At 43.1% G+C, this 18,032-nt stretch overlaps 1 protein-coding gene across 9 annotated transcripts in view; it reads right to left on the reverse strand.

Moving 5' to 3' along the window:
• Nucleotides 1-18,032, reverse strand: part of LOC146804998 (arylsulfatase D-like) — a 480,817-nt gene that overhangs the window by 316,979 nt on the left and 145,806 nt on the right. For all 9 annotated transcript variants that reach the window (XR_014967772.1, XM_085622134.1, XM_085622142.1 and 6 more), the window contains exon 2: nucleotides 7,935-8,014. Coding sequence is in view for 8 of the 9 variants with exons in the window: in XM_085622134.1 (XP_085478260.1) it covers nucleotides 7,935-7,957 (23 nt within the window). In the remaining variant the exon portion in view is untranslated. The remainder of the gene's footprint in view (nucleotides 1-7,934; nucleotides 8,015-18,032) is intronic.

Below are 18,032 nucleotides of genomic sequence, written 5' to 3' on the forward strand. Positions count from 1 at the left end.
AAATTGCGATTTTTCATTACAATTTTGAAAATGCCACTTTTAGAAAGTTCGTATTACCTGCCATAGCCCTTATGTGCCTGCCACCTTTCTTGGAAAATTAGCTGAGAGGTGAGATGCACACCATATCATCACGTTTTTTTCATTTTTTATCCATGTCAACCATTCAAACTTTATCGGCGTGTACACTCGTTCCGCGCTTCGTCCCATTGCGCTACAATATCACAAATCATGACATGTGGAATGCTACCTGTGCTTCTGAATTTTTGTGAAAGCGATGCAAAGTAATGGATATGAACATAACGAATTGAACAACGAGTTGGAAAAAAAGATGAATAGAAAAGACAAACATTGATTAAAATGATGAGTATTAAAATAGATTTAATTAATTGGATTCATAACCTTTGTGGCTGTGCAGCTTGGTGGATCCAGTGTTGGCTCCCCCCGTGATCTGCCGCCTGTCTTGGATCACATGACTGGGTGTAGTTGACTGCTAGACTTTGTGAATTCCTCCCAGACAGTCACACAATTGAGGGATTAAGTGTATCTCAATGGCCATCTGCTGGCAGGAAGAGTAGGCGGAGCTGAGCAGAGCCCCACTTGAAACTGAATAGCCTTTGCTCCGCCTTCATACAAAGGACCTAACGGCCCGGCATTATCACTTAGAGCCAGGGCAGGGGAGTCAGAAAATTCCATGCACTTCAAAGAGCCTTTCCAGAAGCTTCCCCCACCTTACAGAAGAAGGGCACCAGGGTACAAAAATAAGACCTTCTGACACATTCTTCAGCACCCTTCTGGACTGTGGATACTCTGCCAGGAAGAAGCACTGGTGCGCTTCTGAAATGACTGCCACTCAGCTGGACTGCTGCTCTGAAGGAACTGCTGCCCTGCTGTGCTGATCTGCTGTCTGCTGTCCTCTTGCATGGAGAAGGAGAACTTGCCCTGCAACATCACCCTTGATCCCAGGACACCAGAGCGACTCCAAAGGCTAGCATGCTGGCCTCCTGATCAGAGCCTCAGTGACTCAAAATGCTCTCAATATCCTGCATCTGCCCACAAACCCAGCTGAAGGTAATTACTAACCCCCAACTAGTGCCCCTCAGGTCTTGGACCCTTGGTGTATCTCAGCAAGCTGAAATCAAGCTTTTGAGCCTAACCTGGTAAATATAGCTGACCTGTGCTTAATTACGGTCAGCCTGAACTTGTGACTTTGACCCGGTCCAGCGCAACCACATATCCTTAGTTGGCGCTTTGTGCTTTTTTCACTAAAATCTCTCAACATGCATAAGTCTGGTTCTACTAATTAGATCTTTGTCAATTTATTGACACATAATTTATTGAAATTTATTTTTCTAAATTGGTTTGCGATTTTTCTTGTGTTGTGTTTTCATTTTAGTTCTATTTGTATGCTTCATAAATACTTGACTCTAAGCCAAGGGTCTTCAACCTTACCTATAGCAAGATCTACTTCTGATCAGAGAAAACTTTCCTGAGCTGCTGCCTAACATCATGATTCTGAAAGGGTACACAACTTCAGCAGCGTAACTCAAGTAGCCCCATTTGTGCACCAGTGAGCATACAGCACTGTCATAGTAGCCATACTAAAAAGGGTAACCTGTGGTGTCAATATATAAAAGCTATAACAACAAGGTGATGGGTGGAATGCTTGAACTAATCTAAGACACTGACAATCGCTCGGGCCGCATCTCAGGCCATCATTTTTTTGTCCACCATGACACCTCAGTTTAGACCCAGCTATATGCAAATCAGTGATGACCCCACTCCCCATGGGAACAGTTCAGCTCCATCTGCCAGACAAGGTCCTCCGCGGACCAGAAACAAGTCTCCAGGGACCAGTTTCGGAGTATCAACCCTCACCAGCCAGGCAACCTTGAATCGAGTAGCACAGCGAGCCCGGGACCCACTTCTGGGCATTCCCTGTGCCCTAAGGGAGGAAAAAACAACAAGGTGATGGAAGAAATGCTTGAATTAAACACATCCACTGGCAATTAGTCAGGCCGCATCCCAAAGCATTGTTTTTCGCCTTCCATGCAACCCCAGTTTGGACCCAGTCATATGCAAATCAGTCTTGACCCTGCTCCCAGTGGGACTAGTATGCCCAGACTTGGGTCCTGTGCTCAGCATGCCACTCGACACAAGCTAGCCTGGCTGGTGAGGGGGAATACCCAGAAACCGGTCCAAGAATGCTTGTTTCTGACCCAGGGAGGACCTGGTCTGGCAGTTCAGGCTAGACTGTTCCTATGGGGATCATGGTCAAAAATTCATTGCAGTTGGCTGGGTCCAAACTGAAATGGGATGTTGAGCAAATAAAAAATGGCTTTAGGCCCAGATCTCTGTACTGGGCATGAATGCTTGACATTTACCAGCATTCCCTAAATCAATTGTTCTTTTTGCAATAAATAAAAGCTAGTCATACCTAAAGAAAGGAAGGAGTGAAACGAAAGAAAATAAACAATGAAGAAGGAAGAAAGAGAAAGGGAGGAAAATTACATGGATTATGAAAGAAAACAGAAAAGAACAGATAAAAAATAATCAAATATAAATGAATGAAGAAAGAAATAAAGACAGTTAAAAATAATTAAAAACTGAAAAATAGAAAAATGGAAGAAAGAAAAAGAAAGCAGGAGGAGACAGGAAGGAAGAAAAACTAACATTGCAAATGAAAGAAAAAGGGAATTAAAGGTTAGGGTAGAAAGAAATAGAAACATGACTAAAGAAGGAAAAAGAAAGCAGCAGAAAAGAAGTGAAAAATAGAAAAATATGAAACCGAGTGAATGAAAGGCGAGAAAGAAAAGAAAAATAAGAATGTACAGAAGTGGAAAACGAGCAAGAAAAAGGGAAAGGGGAAAAGAAATAAGATAGTAGAAAGAAACAGAAAGAAAGAACAAAGAAAGAAATGAAAAATTTAGAGGAAGAAAGGAGAAGAAAAGAAAAAATAGAGAAAAAACAGCAAGAAAGAGAAAGAGAGAAAGGTAAGACAAAATAGAAAGGCGAGGTAGAAAGAAAGAACTAATGAAAGACATAGGAAGAAAGAGATAGAATGAGAAAGAAGATAAAGCAACCAAAATGGAAATAGGACTAGAAAGAAATGAAAGAGAAAGAGCCAAGGAAGGTGAGCACAATGGGGCTTATTTACAAGCCATTGCACGGCTGGTGCATCACTTTTTGTGGTGCATCGTTGCTGCATTTTGCTGCCCCATATTTACAAGAATAAAAAAGTCATTCTGCGTGGCTTTTGCAGTCCTTGTAAATACGGCCCCTTTACATGCAGCCCTTTGCATGAAAGGGGCATTCCATGGGTGTTGCAGTGGGTGTTGCCACGCAACACCCATGGAATCTGACATATTTCCAGATTTACGAGAATCGTAAACCTAGAAATGCGTCTGAATGCTACGCCTCCCCATGGGATTCATTTCTCCTCTTTTTTTCCTCTTTCTATGCATGCTGCATTCTGCAGCACCCATAGAATGAGGAAATCATCTCTGGTGATCGTTTATGTGCAGGAAGGTTTCCCTTTCAGCAAATAAACAATCATTACAAAAGTTATGTTTTGCAAGTTCTATGTGTGCTAATGCAGTTGTAAAACGCCATTTCAAATTGTTTATGTGTAGGAAGGGACACCTTTCTACACATAAACAATCATCCCTGTGATGCAGGCATCCTTGCAGCATGGTGCAAGGGTGCCTGTGTCGGCGCATGGTAGCATATTGTGTGCCAGCGCAGGAGAGAGCAAAGGGATCTGTCATATCCTTGTAGATGTGATGCATCCCTGTGCTTTGAAAGTGCTGCAGTGTGGTGCAGCCAAAAGGCTTGCAGTGGTGCGCTGCAGCTCTTTCTTGTAAATGAGGCCCATAGTTTCGAAGTGCTGCCCTAGCGAAAGGCAGCTTTATAATTTCAAGCAAGCTTAAATGCAATTAATTATGTGATCTACTGAGAGGCAGGCAGTGAGCTACTGGTAGCTCATGATCGACTTAGGGTAGATGCCTGCTCTAAATTAAGACAAACTACTTTTTGTGGTAAGCTACCCAGGGTTACGCACAGGTTAATTTAGTGACTTTTTGTGGTTCACTCTACAATGTATTGCGTCTGTTGCTTGACCAGAACTCACACCCCGGTTACGAACAACGCAATTTCTCAAAGTTACTTTTCTAATACTTGTGTATTTGCTTTCTATTTACTTTTGATAAGAGAATGGTACTGCTACTCCATGTGTCTAGAGATGCAGAGCTGGCAGCTGCGTATTCCAAGAAAAAAAGGCAGCACAATTGAACTACTAGCTTGTGAGAGGCACATTTTTGAATTTTTTATTTGGCCTACTTAATGCAGCCATAGGAAGATCTCAAAATGATGAAAGAGATGCTTGATGAATGTAGGAATCAATTAGCTAAATGTATCCTAAAAAGTGTGGCAGGGATTGTTTAGGGTATCACTCATTGCAGTCAGATTTGAGGTATTTTGCTAAAGGTTTCTTCTTAACAGTAAAGTAGAACTTTAAAGAAAAAGGAGATATTTTCCTCTAATGAGAGGCAGAAGCAGTGGGGTCCTCTTGCAGTGATGCTGGAGCCAGTCGTCTGGAAACCTTTTGCAATTCTTGGGGAAGCAATGAATAACACAATTGTATTACCCAATGCCCTTGAGTTGTGACACTAATGGTATGTTCAACCAAAGACCTGGGGATTTATAAGCACATGACATCTAAACTCATTAAAGTTCTAAGTTTAGTTGCTTTACCTGCTTTAGCCAAAATGCTCCCCGTCAACAAACAGCCGGATTTCACCTAGAGCACCTCATCTATGAACTAAACTAAACTATTTTGGAGCATGTCCCACAGCAAGTGAAATAGTGCCTCCCTGTGATGTTGTGCCACACCCTGGACTATCTAATTGACTTGAGTTATGAACATGTTTTATTTTACATCAGCATGTGCTTTACAGTCTACTGCATTTATGAATATAGGATAGGATATATGATGAAGACCCAGTATTTGACATCTAAAAGGTCCTTAGCTCAGGCCAACATGATTTTCATCATGCTACTTCTTGGAGCTTCTCAAAGCACCATGTTAATGTTGTCAGTAATCTCATTGTATTTCCACCGCTGCTCAGCTGAAACCTTTCTTTTGCATCAGAGCTGTATCATCAGAGCCCATTCATGTTAAGGTGTAAGTGGACATCAGTGTTGGCTGATTACTCACTGCCCTATGTTTGAATACACACAATATATTGAGTTTTGACTAAACCCCAATAAGGCATTTGTGTTTCTATGAGCTATCTGTGATGTTCATCAAAGTCTTCTGCTGCTATTTTCACCATGGGGTTCATATAGGACATCACTCTCTTTTATTAGGAAGGTTGTGATACATTCTACCTCTATCATTCCTACCTTATACTGCCATTCATATTGTTTGGCCCTCTTTCTTGTGTCACCAGCCTATTGTGAACTTTCACACTGCTTAAAAGTGATTGGTTGAACAAATTCCATAGACTCACACTCTTCTGTGATATCAACTCAGTGTTTCTTCTTTATAAAATAAATGAACATTGCAATGATTCTTTTTAAAGGATTAAGGAAACCTCAGAATGCATGTGAAGAAGGATTCTGTTGACAGACCCAGATTTTGACAAGTGGTGTTGAGTAGGTAATGTTATCTACATTTTTGGGTGGGGCAAAACAGACAGGAAGATGGTCTTTCAAATTTTTAATTTTCTCCCATTTTGCAACCCCTTCCACTCTGTAGTCATCAAATCCTCTGCACCATGATAGCCTGCTCTCAAGTATCTTAAACCCTCTCTTAGAGAACCACTCACATCACTTTTCAACATTGACAAGGATTCCCTTAAACTCTACATTCACATGAAGATACTAAAAGGGAATCATCCTCCTACTGTCAGTTAATGGTGAAAAAAAGGCCTAATGACCCAGGGAGATAATTAACCATCAAGCATCTACTATTAATCGAATGATAACAAAACAAAAAGTGGTAGCTGGAATTGCAGCTGAATCCCTAACAGCCTTCTGCATAATTATCAATCGGTCTTCAGTCCACCCTGGACCAACCACATAGCTACTTTTCAAATTGTTAATGATGTAACATAAACAATACTGTGCTGAAAATGCATTGGGACAGCTATACATAATTGAAAACATGATTGCTCAACACCACTTTGATACTCCAGAGGGCTCAAAAGAAGCACATCTTATGTCGACAAGAATTGAAATATAGGTGGCCCACAACTGGATATATTATTATTCTACTCAAAAATACCCGATCAGCACTCAGGTTCCTCATCACCTCAGCCAATGCCACAAGAGCAACAGCAAAAGCCTCCATTAACAACAAAGCACTCTTCAATGAGGTTGTACAATTAATTAATCCAATGCTTGATCTTCTAGTCTCACACTCCATCAACAGGTGCGATGTAATCTATCAGTTCTTCACCATGGAAATGAAGAACAGAGCCCACTATATCAACACTTTACAGACATCCACCCTCCCAACTATCCCCCCATGAACTATAATCAAAACAATAGCCTTACATCTCATAAACCAATCTTAATGACATCTCCAATTCCTTCAAGGCTGCCACATATGAAGACCACATTTTACCCTCCTCTATCATGAAGCACCTCCATGGTTCTCTCAACTTAGGAATTTTCTCAGGTGACATCAAGATATGCAAACTCTTCCCCGTTGAAGAAATACCATTTTGGTCCTAGAGGATCTTACCAGTTACTGGCACATCTCTCATCTTTCATTCATCAGAATAGTAATTGAAGGCAGTCTTCATTCTCCTCTAAAACATGTTTAGTAAAAACAATCTCCTCCAGAGCCATGAATCTGGCTTTAGACAAGGCTACAGGACAAAGAATGCCAGAAGGTGGTTGACAATGCCTTCCTGGACACTGACATGAAGGAACAATGGCTTTTGGGCCTACTCAACCTCTCTGGAGTCCTTGACCTGGTCAATCTCAAAGCCCTGATCCAGACAAAGTAACCAAATGTTCTGTAGACAGGGATAACACAGTGGTTTGTATGTTACCCTAAATAGTTGAGCTGCATGTAACCACGTCTTATTTTGACAAAAAATCTACTTTAGTGGGGTGACGTGGCATTATGATAAAGCTGCTTTGGTAGTGCTGGCTTGCAGAGTATTCAGCAGCACCTACTGGATAGCTGCTGGAGCAGGGCCTATCCTAAGCACCTGTCTGGCTCTGCTAGACAACTGCCAATCAAACAATTATGTGCAAGTTATTTGTTCATTACCTTTAAAGCTTCATTCCTTGGTTGTGAACATGAACTCTTATTTCACAATCAAATTCTAGAAACTGCACAAATAGAAGTCCCCACATTCAAATTGATGCAGGTTATTATATCAAGACCAAGGTGATGAGTACAGGAGTTTGCCTAACAGCTGGGGCGGTTGACCTCGAATCTGAGGAACCGGGTTCGAGTCTCGGCAACGATGCTGAACATCCTGTGGTTCTGGGCAAATCACTTAATCTCCCCGTGCCTAACAAAAATTAATGTATCCTCATGTAACACATCTGGTGCCGATACCTTCGGGTCAAGTTTGCGCTATATAAAACTCTGCAAAGAAAAAAAAGGCACCCTTAGGGATATAAGTACATTGCAAGGCTGTGTATTTTGTATGGTTGGGTGGAGTAAGGAATGTAGATGTACATTGCTTGTTTATGCACTGCACCTTTAAGTCTCAGATTTATTGTTGGTGGTATTAAGCTTTCAGGAATCTAGACTATAGCAGTAGAATCTGTTTCGTGCTCAACTGCAAACATTCAACATACTCGCTGTTTCATTTTGAATTCTGTAGTGAAAACCACACATATCTCTTGCTTAGCTTGGCCTTTTGGCATTTATTTGTAAGTCTGAATTATGTTTGGTCTACTATATTACTCACCATTCATTTATCATGAATGTCATGGTATCTCTTCATATATATTAGGATTCCTTAGCGTTGCTACTTATTTGGTCAAGGATCTAGAAAACAAAGAGAATGTATGTAATGCAAGGTATGTATTGTACGAAATCTTTTTAAAACAAGTGTAGGGTATTGCTAAGTAAGTAGACATGGATGCACATATATATCCAACACACTGTTACATATTCTTTACATAGTACAGGTTAAAGTGTAAAGAGGTGAACGTTTTGTCCAATCAACTCTTCTTGCCTTTCCACAATAGCACGTAGCATTTGCACACAGAAAGGTATTTGTATAAAGCAATCAGTCAAGCGTGGATTCAAATATATTTTATACTAGAAACCAAATTTGGCTCTACATGAAACATACCCTTGCAGGACCAAGAATGGAAAAAGAATCAGATAAACCACATGTTGGAAGTTGACTCACTACTGGACAAAAATGATCGCAAACATAATTAGCAAGGGCCAGTCTATACATGACATTGCAAAGTGTCGTCTCACATAGGACAATCCAGACAAGTTGCAAAAGTAAATACCTTGCCAGATATCTACATCTGGGAAATTGAATCCCCCGATTTTAGGATGGGCTTTAAAAATATATCATTATAACTTGAGTTTCTTCCGGGAGTCCTACAGGGGTTCATGAAAACATCTGTAAGTTGATTAAAATATTTCTTGACAATCTGGTAAGGTAGACACAAAAATATGTACCACATCCTTAACAACGCACACATTTTTAAAATATTATTTTTTCTTCCTAACTGATAAGACTTAGATGAATATCTTTGACAGTTTCCAATTAACATTTCTTTAAAGTTACTTCAGGCCAGTGGTATTAAAATAGCCATGATCTCAAATCCCACTTACTCAATGAAAACCTACATCAATATAATGTCCAATGGTCCACATGGCTCTTTAAGCAAGACCTTAGTAGAAAACGAAACCTTCAATATTAAGTTTCATTTCAAAACCAGCCAATTTACAGCATGTTTCTATGAGGTTCAAAAACAGACCGAATAACATATCAGCATAAGAATAATCAGAAGCATCTGCATACAATCATTCATTGAATGAGGTCTCTTTACTCTTATATTTTGCACCAGTTATATTTGCATTTCTTCACTTAGAAGCACATTTTGGTTTAAATGGAAGATCAAACAACAAAGGGGGGACGAGCTCAAACCCTGCTGTGCGCCCTACTGCAAGAGAAACCTTTCTGCAAGCTACTAGATAATATCTATGGCATGAAGCCAAATAATAATATTCATTTTCATTAGAAAAAACGAATTCACCCTATCAAATGCTTTATCCCCATCCAAGCACACTATCACCATTGGAGTGCCTCTAATCCGAATACCTCAATCAAGTTAGCCGAAATTTGTATATTGACGCAGTGTTATACCCCTTTGACAAATCCACTTTTTTAGTTGCGGATCATTTTATGAATAACGTTTTCTACGTTTTTTTTGTTTTTTGGAAACCTACATATCATTTTCAAGTCAGTGTTTCATAGTGCGACTGGTCTGAAATTCACATAAACAGTTAGACCTTTCCCATCTTTATGAATATAAGAAATCAAAGCTGAATGTGCGGACTCCTGCATTGTAATGCTCAACCATCATTCTGGACCAGAAGCAGCGGACGGTTAACATTATGAGAAGAAGCGCTATAAATAATTACCCTGGATTTGAATAATGCCTTAATCCCACAGCACATAGACCACAGTCCAGAATCTGAAAAATGACAAGGTGCTGTTTCGAAAGGCAGTTGTTGTACTGGAGGTATGAGTATTAATACGATAATGCGCTGCAGTTGTAATTGTTGTTGATACTGTCATATGTAGTAGTTGGATGAATTGTTGATGTTTATTGTGAAGAAGTTGAAGAGGTTATCAGGCTCAACATAACCTAAGATACCAGGATATTACTGCTATTTATGGTGTGGGTCGTGAGGTACCATCGACTACACAATTGTGATGCACTACAGGCAAGGCTACATTTATTAGGGTGATTTCCCCCTGGTCGAGATTTCATTTATGTGAATGACTTTCTTTTTGTGTGTGAAAATGTGAGAGCGTGTAGAAACCTTGAAATTCCAACTGTTGGATTACTTTTTGTTTTCTTCAGTGGAACAGACAAGATTTGCTTATTCATGTTCTTTTAAAGTTGTAGAAATTGTGTGAATTAGATAAATTGCGAAAGAGGGTTAGCCACTACAAGGAGTGAGATCATACATCATATTGTGACGTTCTGCAATTGGTTGCTTGGTGTACAGTTGCACTGTGATTGGTTGATGATGTCACAGTGTGCTGCGCTGTTATAGGTCAATTGTGTATGTGCAGCATTGAGATTTGTTAGCAAGTCTTCAAGTATTAAAGCTTTTACAGGATTGGAGAAAAGAATTCTGACATTTACAGAATAGAATCTAAACATTTGCAAAGTTGAATTACGTTGTATGCAAATTGTTGAATAATCTGAAATCATGAAATGTTTTAAAGGCTTTAAGAATATTGTGAGGGGAGATGTGACAATTCACGGATGGTACATCTGCATATTAAGCGCCTCAATATGATAACATCACCCGGGGCAGGTGTAGACTGCATCCAGCCATTACTACTGACATGCCTGAGAAGTCAAAAAAGAATAAGACACAGGTAAAAGATGATGAGGAAGCTGCAAAGAAATCAGATTCAAAGAGTAATTCAGGGAATTAAATTGTGGATGCATTGTTAGCTGCACATCCACCACTTTATGTGGCCCCACAACAAATGACTAGGGCACTTTGACATTTAGGGGCCGATTCCGATCCTGTATTTTTTTTTCCCGTACGACTCGCATCCATAATTTTCCCCGTACGAATCGTACAAGTCCTGTCCCACCCGTGAAGTATGATTCCTACGGGAAAAATACATATGTATCGGCCCGATCCGTACAAATTCGATCGGGAACATTTTTTACGAGACGGACCCTTACACTTTTCTGTACGAAGCCTAAAAATACAGTCCGACCGTACAAGTACGATCCGGACCGGCTTTCCGATTTAGGATTCGTATGGAAAACGTCCCGTACTTGGGGAATGACTTTACCCGCTACAAAGCAAACTTTGTACGACTCGTATCCCGGGAAAAGTAATTCCCGGGGTGCGACTTGTGCAGGGGTACGAGTTGTACAGGCCCCCCATGCATATGTACGCACCTTACAACAACATCATCGCGTATGTATGGTGCGTACACCAACATCGCGTATCTACGCACCTCACAACAACATCATCGTGTATGTACGGTGCGTACCCCAACATTGCGTATGTACGCACCTTACAACAACATCATCGCGTATGTACGGTGCGTACCCCAACATCACAACATCATCGCGTATGTACAGTGCGTACCCCAACATCGCGTATGAACGCACCTCACAACAACATCATCATGTATGTATGATGTGTACCCCAACATCGCGTATGTACGCACCCCACAACAAGATCCTCACGTATGTACGCACCTCACAACAACATCATAGCGTATGTACGGTGTGTACCCCAACATCGCGTATGTACGCACCCCACAACAACATCCTCATGCATGTACGCACCTCACAACAACATCATAGCATATGTACGGTGTGTACCCCAACATCGCGTATGTACGCACCCCACAACAACATCCTCACGTATGTACGCACCTCACAACAACATCATCGCATGTGTACGGTGCGTACCCCAACATCGCGCATGTACGCACCCCACAACAACATCATCACGTATGTACGCACCTCACAACAACATCATCGCGTATGTACGGTGCATACCCCAACATCGCATATGTACGCACCCCACAGCAACATCCTCACATATGTACGCACCTCACAACAACATCATCGCATATGTACGGTGCGTACCCCAACATCTCATATGTACACACCCCACAACAACATCCTCACGTATGTACGCACCTCACAACAGCATCATCGCGTATGTACGGTGCGTACCCCAACATCGCGTATGTACACACCCCAGACAACATCATCACGTATGTACGCACCTCACAACAACATCATCGCGTATGTACGGTGCGTACCTAAACATTGCGTATGTACGCACCTCACAACAACATCGCATATGTACGCACCATACATAGGCAATGTAAAACAGCACAAGGAGGGTCTATTCGACTCGCACAACACCACAAAACACGTCTACAGTGCACAAGACATGGAAATGACTGACCTGGCCACATCCAAACAGGCAAACAGAGGGGCAAACTCACAACCACCCCTTATAACACACCCACCAAAAATTCAAACTGAGGCCCACCCACAAATGGACCAATAAAAAGGCCCACACACACAAACCATGAGCCTTTGCAACAGACTCACTGCAGCTAGAGAGCACACACCAACAGCTGCACCCATCCACCTTAACATATACACCTTCACACAACCTCCTTCACACAACCTCCTTCACACATACCCCCTCTTCACATTCAGACCCACAACTTCACATTCACACCCACACACCCACAACCATCCACACCCTCACCCCACACCATGCCCACAGACAAGAATCCAAAGTTCACAAGGGAGGAGCTGGAGATCCTTGTCAATGAAGTCATCAGAGTCGAGCCACAGCTGTTTGGAACATTGGTCAGACAGACCAGCACAGCCGAAAAATCACGTCTGTGGCAGAGGATTGTTGATAGGGTGAATGCTGTTGCACCCATCAGAAGGACCAGGACTGAATGCCAAGCCAGGTGGTCCGATATGCAGAGGGCTGTCAAGCGAAAAATGAATGATGACTACGCCCAGAGCAACATCACTGGAGGGGGTGGGCCCCGCAGACCAGTACATTTCCATCCCTGGGAGGAGAAGGTGATGGCCCTGCTTCCACCGGTGGGAGTACATGGACTTCAAGGACTTCCAGAGCCTGGTGAGTACACAAACAACTTACGTAACATGGGGGTAATGGCATCCACACCCCAACTACACAAAATGCACGCAACTGCCCCCAAGCCCTCACCGGCCACAACCACATTTAAAAACAACTCTAATGCCAATAACATGTGTATGCCCCATTGAGAAAGCAAGGCCATGCTATGTCCCATGCTACACGAAGCACCAACCCAAGAATGGATGTCCCGTATGCTGGGAGGGTGGGTGTCACAAAACGCATTGTTGAACTCCAAATCAGACACAATTGCCCTCATCCCATATGGCCCAGGTACATACCCATGCACCATGCGCAATGCACAGGGATTGGGAAAGTACTGACAAGATAGCTTACACTTGGCCCGGGTGTAGGCAGCACAAGGCCCTCCTGTGACCAATGCAAACACAAACACCAAGACAACAAGGTCAGATATCTAGGACAGGAACCCACACTCACTGTCATGGCAGCATGCTCCATGGGGGGACAGCTACATCACCTGGGAGCCCCACTGCCAAATCACACTACACCCACCAGCAGGCCCTGTCACACACACCCCTTACACAAGCAGACACCCCTGGGACAGGCAATGGATTTACCCACTGTCACAATGGACATGTAACACAACAACACCAATACATAGCCGCAGAAGCATCCAAGCCAAAAATCTACATGTCAAAGACTCAGGAGAACATATCAATCTGTCCCCCGCAACATACCCATCCACAAGTGAACATTGAGGCGAATGCTAGGCACATACAACTACCTGGAGGAACAGTGCCAACTTGAATGTGTATGAAACATGGATGTTGCATGAAACAGCATTAACATTGTCTGTCTCTCACACACAGGGCAACGTGATGACTCTCCCCCCAACAATGGGGGTGAACAATCACAGTCCCAGGCTCGGGAGGAACCTGATCCCACCGGCAGCGACGTCTCTCAACACTCCGCGGAGGACCCCGACCGACCTGGACCCTCTGGTGTCCAATCCCCTGCAGCACCTGGTTCAGGAACATCTGCGCCAACCACCACCCCCATTCCTGCCACATCCCAGGAGACACCGAGGAGCCCTGCCCGCAGTGAACACCTGAGCCAGTCTGACCAGGAGAAACAAGGTGCGCCGGGCACCTAGGAGGAGGCAGACAACACTGCCACTGCCATCCCTCAGGGGTCCCGTAGACCCGATGTGCCCACAACGGCAGCCCAGGCTCATGTGGGCAGGGGTGGTTGGAGTGGAGGCAGGCGGAGGCGAGTACCTGACCAGCCAGCTGAAGGGACTGGTATGTCACACATAGACAACATCATGGACGCATACCGGCGTGACACCATGGAGTTCAGCCAGGTACTGGTGACCCTCACAGAGATTAAGAACCAGCAGGCCGAGCAACACACCAGTCAACAAGAACACCAAGGACGGATGGAGGCAAGACTGGCTGAGCTCCTGGCGGTGCAAAGGGACATAAGCCATTCACTCCGTCGGATCGCCAACAACATGGGCAACCCTCCCTGTGCCACCAGGCGAAGACCACCACCAGCCACAGGGAGGGAGCGTCCCAACCATCGTCAAGGCCTGCATCTGAGGGTCCCCGGAGGAAGGTGGGTCATCCATGGAAAAGACCGTGAGAGGCAGCGTACCATCCACATCTCCCAGGTCACCTGGCATGGCACCTGGCCTCCATGTGCGACAGCATCACCTCATTGACTGACATCATCTGCCACATGGACTTGCTGGTCACAGTCTGATCAATAGTTCTTTTTGCATTTGTCACCCTGAGTGGGACGGGTATGCTCAGACGTGAGTCCCGTGCTCTCCATGCCACTGGAATCAAGCTATCCTGGCTGAAGAGGGGTGAAACCCCGAAACCGGTCCTAGGATGCTTGTTTCCAGTCCAGGGAGGAACTGGCCCGGCAGTTCAGGCTGGACTGTTCCCATTGGGCACAGGGTCAAGACTGGTTTGCATATGGCTGGGTCCAAACTGGAATGGCATGGTGAGCAAAAAAACAATGGGCCCGATTCACAGAACAAACTTAAGACAAAATCCTAAACTTAGTACCATTTTGGTATTCACAGAATGCACTTACTTCTTCTGGTATTCACAGAATGAACTTACTACTTTTGCGATTCACAGAATAAACTTACTACTTTTGCTATTCACAGAATGGATTTAAGACTACTAACTTTACGTCCTCACTCGGGCTGGAAATTCCGGCCCGGAGGCGGAGCTTCCGGGCCGGAGGCAGAGCTTCTGGGACGGAGGCGGGGCTTCCGGGTCGGAGGCGGGGCTTCCGGGTCGGAGGCAGAGCTTCCGGGCCGGAGGTGGGGATTCCGGCCAGTGGCGGAGATTTAAAATCTCCACCGCGGGGCTTCCGGGTCGGAGGCAGAGCTTCCGGGCCGGAGGTGGGGATTCCGGCCAGTGGCGGAGATTTAAAATCTCCACCTCTGGGCCGGAAGCTCCGCCTCTGGGCCGGAAGCCCCGCCTCCGGGCCGGAAGCTCCGCCTCCGGCCCGGAAGCTCCGCCTTCGGGCCGGAATTTCCGGCCCGAGTGCGGACGTAAAGTTAGTAGTCTTAAATCCATTCTGTGAATAGCAAAAGTAGTAAGTTTATTCTGTGAATCGCAAAAGTAGTAAGTTCATTCTGTGAATACCAGAAGTAGTAAGTGCATTCTGTGAATACCTAAATGGTACTAAGTTTAGGATTTTGGCTTAAGTTTGTTCTGTGAATCGGGCCCCATGTATTTAGGCCCAGATCTCTGTACTGAGGTGACTGTATGACATTGTTCTGCATTCTGTCCATCAATAGTTCTTTTTGCATTTGCAAATAGGGGGCATCGTCAAAATAATCAATGGGTGTTGCTGTGGAATGCTCACTCTCAACACTCACTGCCCACCCCTTTCACGCTAAGCATAGCGTGAATGGAGCCCTTATTTACAAAGCAAAGTTAAGCCACGTTAAGTGGCTTAACGCTGCCTTGTAAATTAGGCAAAGCCTCTATTGCCACGGAAATGTCACAAAAAGTGATGTTCCATTGGCTATAGGGGCTTGTACATATGCCCCTCTGTGTGTTAATCCTCTCACAAGCTGTAATCCGAGCAACCTTGAAAATGGAGTCTGGAAATTTGATTCATAAGCACAAATGTATTATAGGTACACTAATTGTAGGAGTAATCATAGTCATAGCTGTAGTCATTACTGAATCCATTTTAAGAGCACATAATGTTGAGGAATATGGAGTGGGGGTACATCGGACATCCACACTACCACTGCTGCCTCAAATGAGGGTACAATAGGATCTGAAAATAGCTTAATAGAACAAACTAGTCGTACTCTTCATGTAGAATTGTCTAAAGGTGATTATACTCTGACTGCTTATGCTAAGTTGCTATATGAGTACGTCAGCAACATGGAAGTGAGAGATTGTTATGCATGTATGCAATTGCCTGCTTTGGTTGAGGAAGGGATTAGGTATCGTAACTTACCCTTGACTTATGACATTAGTTTTAGTGTGCTTCTAGTATGTTTTATGGAAAAGGTCATTAAGAGTACTATTTATCAAATTATGATGTGGTAGTCTCAGAAATACCTGTCTATAAACAGTTGAACAAATACGATTATTATAAGCAAGAAGACAGAATGGGAAAATATTTAGCACCAATAGTAACATTAGACACTGCTTATGCGCATAGACATAACCTAACCTGCATATTAACTGACATGGAAAAGAAATTTGTAGATCAAGTAGAAGAGAGACATAGGGGTCTGGTTGGTAAGTTTAACAGTCAGGATACGAAGTTTGAATGGACCAAGGCTCACAAGGCTAAGAGAAGTTCTGGTACCTCACTTGTGTGGGTAGGCATAGTGCCTGAAACAGGACACGGCCCTGATGTAGCAGAAATCACATTTAATTGTAGGGGTGCATCATAATCATTTGTAGACCGAACCTGCATATAATCCTTTGTTGTATTAATGTGAAGTGTGAGTATCGGGAAACATAATAACATGAAAACGTAATGTGCTTTAGGTTATTTTAATGTAGATTATCAAATCAACGTAGAGAATGAATGTAACTAGCTGAAAACATTAACATAAAGAACTTGTGTTTTGCAACTGACAAACATTCATATACTAGATGTGCTTATTAATCATATCCTTTTACATGTAGGTAAATGCATTAATTGAAGTGCCTTAATGTAATGCAAATTCGTAAAATTCACATGATGCTTTCTTCTGTTAGCTGAATCTCATAGGCCTGAAATGCAGGTCCCTGGAAAACTCTTGCTTTAGAATTAACAGTTAGAATTTTATGTGTGCTTTGGAATTTGCTCTTTCTCACGTTTTGTGTTGAAGTTGAAAGAAGCACTCTTGTTAGTTAGAATAATGTCTTTGTTTTATTAGTCAGGCCAGGAGACAAGGAGAAAAGAATTTACAATCATGTGACTTGAGTCAATAAACGAAGGTCGTTGTGTTTCACACAAGAGGTGGTGTGGGAACCAAGGCCAAAAAGTATTGAAGAAAGAACACCGTTGTCCAATGGAAAATTTCCTTCAGGGTTGTCCCCAAAGCGAAATCTGGGAATGTTATGTGCTGTGAAAGTAGGGAAAGTGTGCCACTTCTTCCTTAGCCTTCAGAGAGAGAGCACCTGAGAACAAGCACTGTCTTGGTAGCTTCATGTTACACGACCCATATAGTGGAGAGACTTCTTAGAAAGCCTCCACATTATGCTACCTTTTACCCTCCACTTAGAAATGCTTAAGTAGAGATGTCATCTTAGTGCTAGTGTCGGGATAGATTTAGCTTTTTACTCACCAACCCCTGATGCAGGGAAATTTGGTCTCATGCTTTCTGATCTTCTGCATTTTGCTTCTTGAACTAATTGTGTTACTTATGTTGCATCGGCTAAATTGGATATACAGATTTGTATTTATGCTAATTCCGATGTACTTTTACACTCTTGTATTGAGGTGTCTCTATGTTCAGTTATTTTTGGCTTTTTACCAAATCAACTAATTTCAGGTAAGTTGTCCGTAGTTACTATGTGTCTCATAGAAGTATTGATCATTTGATTGGCCTCCTCCCCTTTACACTTTCATGCTGCAAAAAAGAACCATCAGATTGTGAGTCTAAAACAGGTTTAGAACTTATGGACACCATGGG

Source organism: Triturus cristatus, chromosome 8 (genome assembly GCF_964204655.1).
Source record: "Triturus cristatus chromosome 8, aTriCri1.1, whole genome shotgun sequence".
Taxonomy (NCBI): domain Eukaryota; kingdom Metazoa; phylum Chordata; class Amphibia; order Caudata; family Salamandridae; genus Triturus; species Triturus cristatus.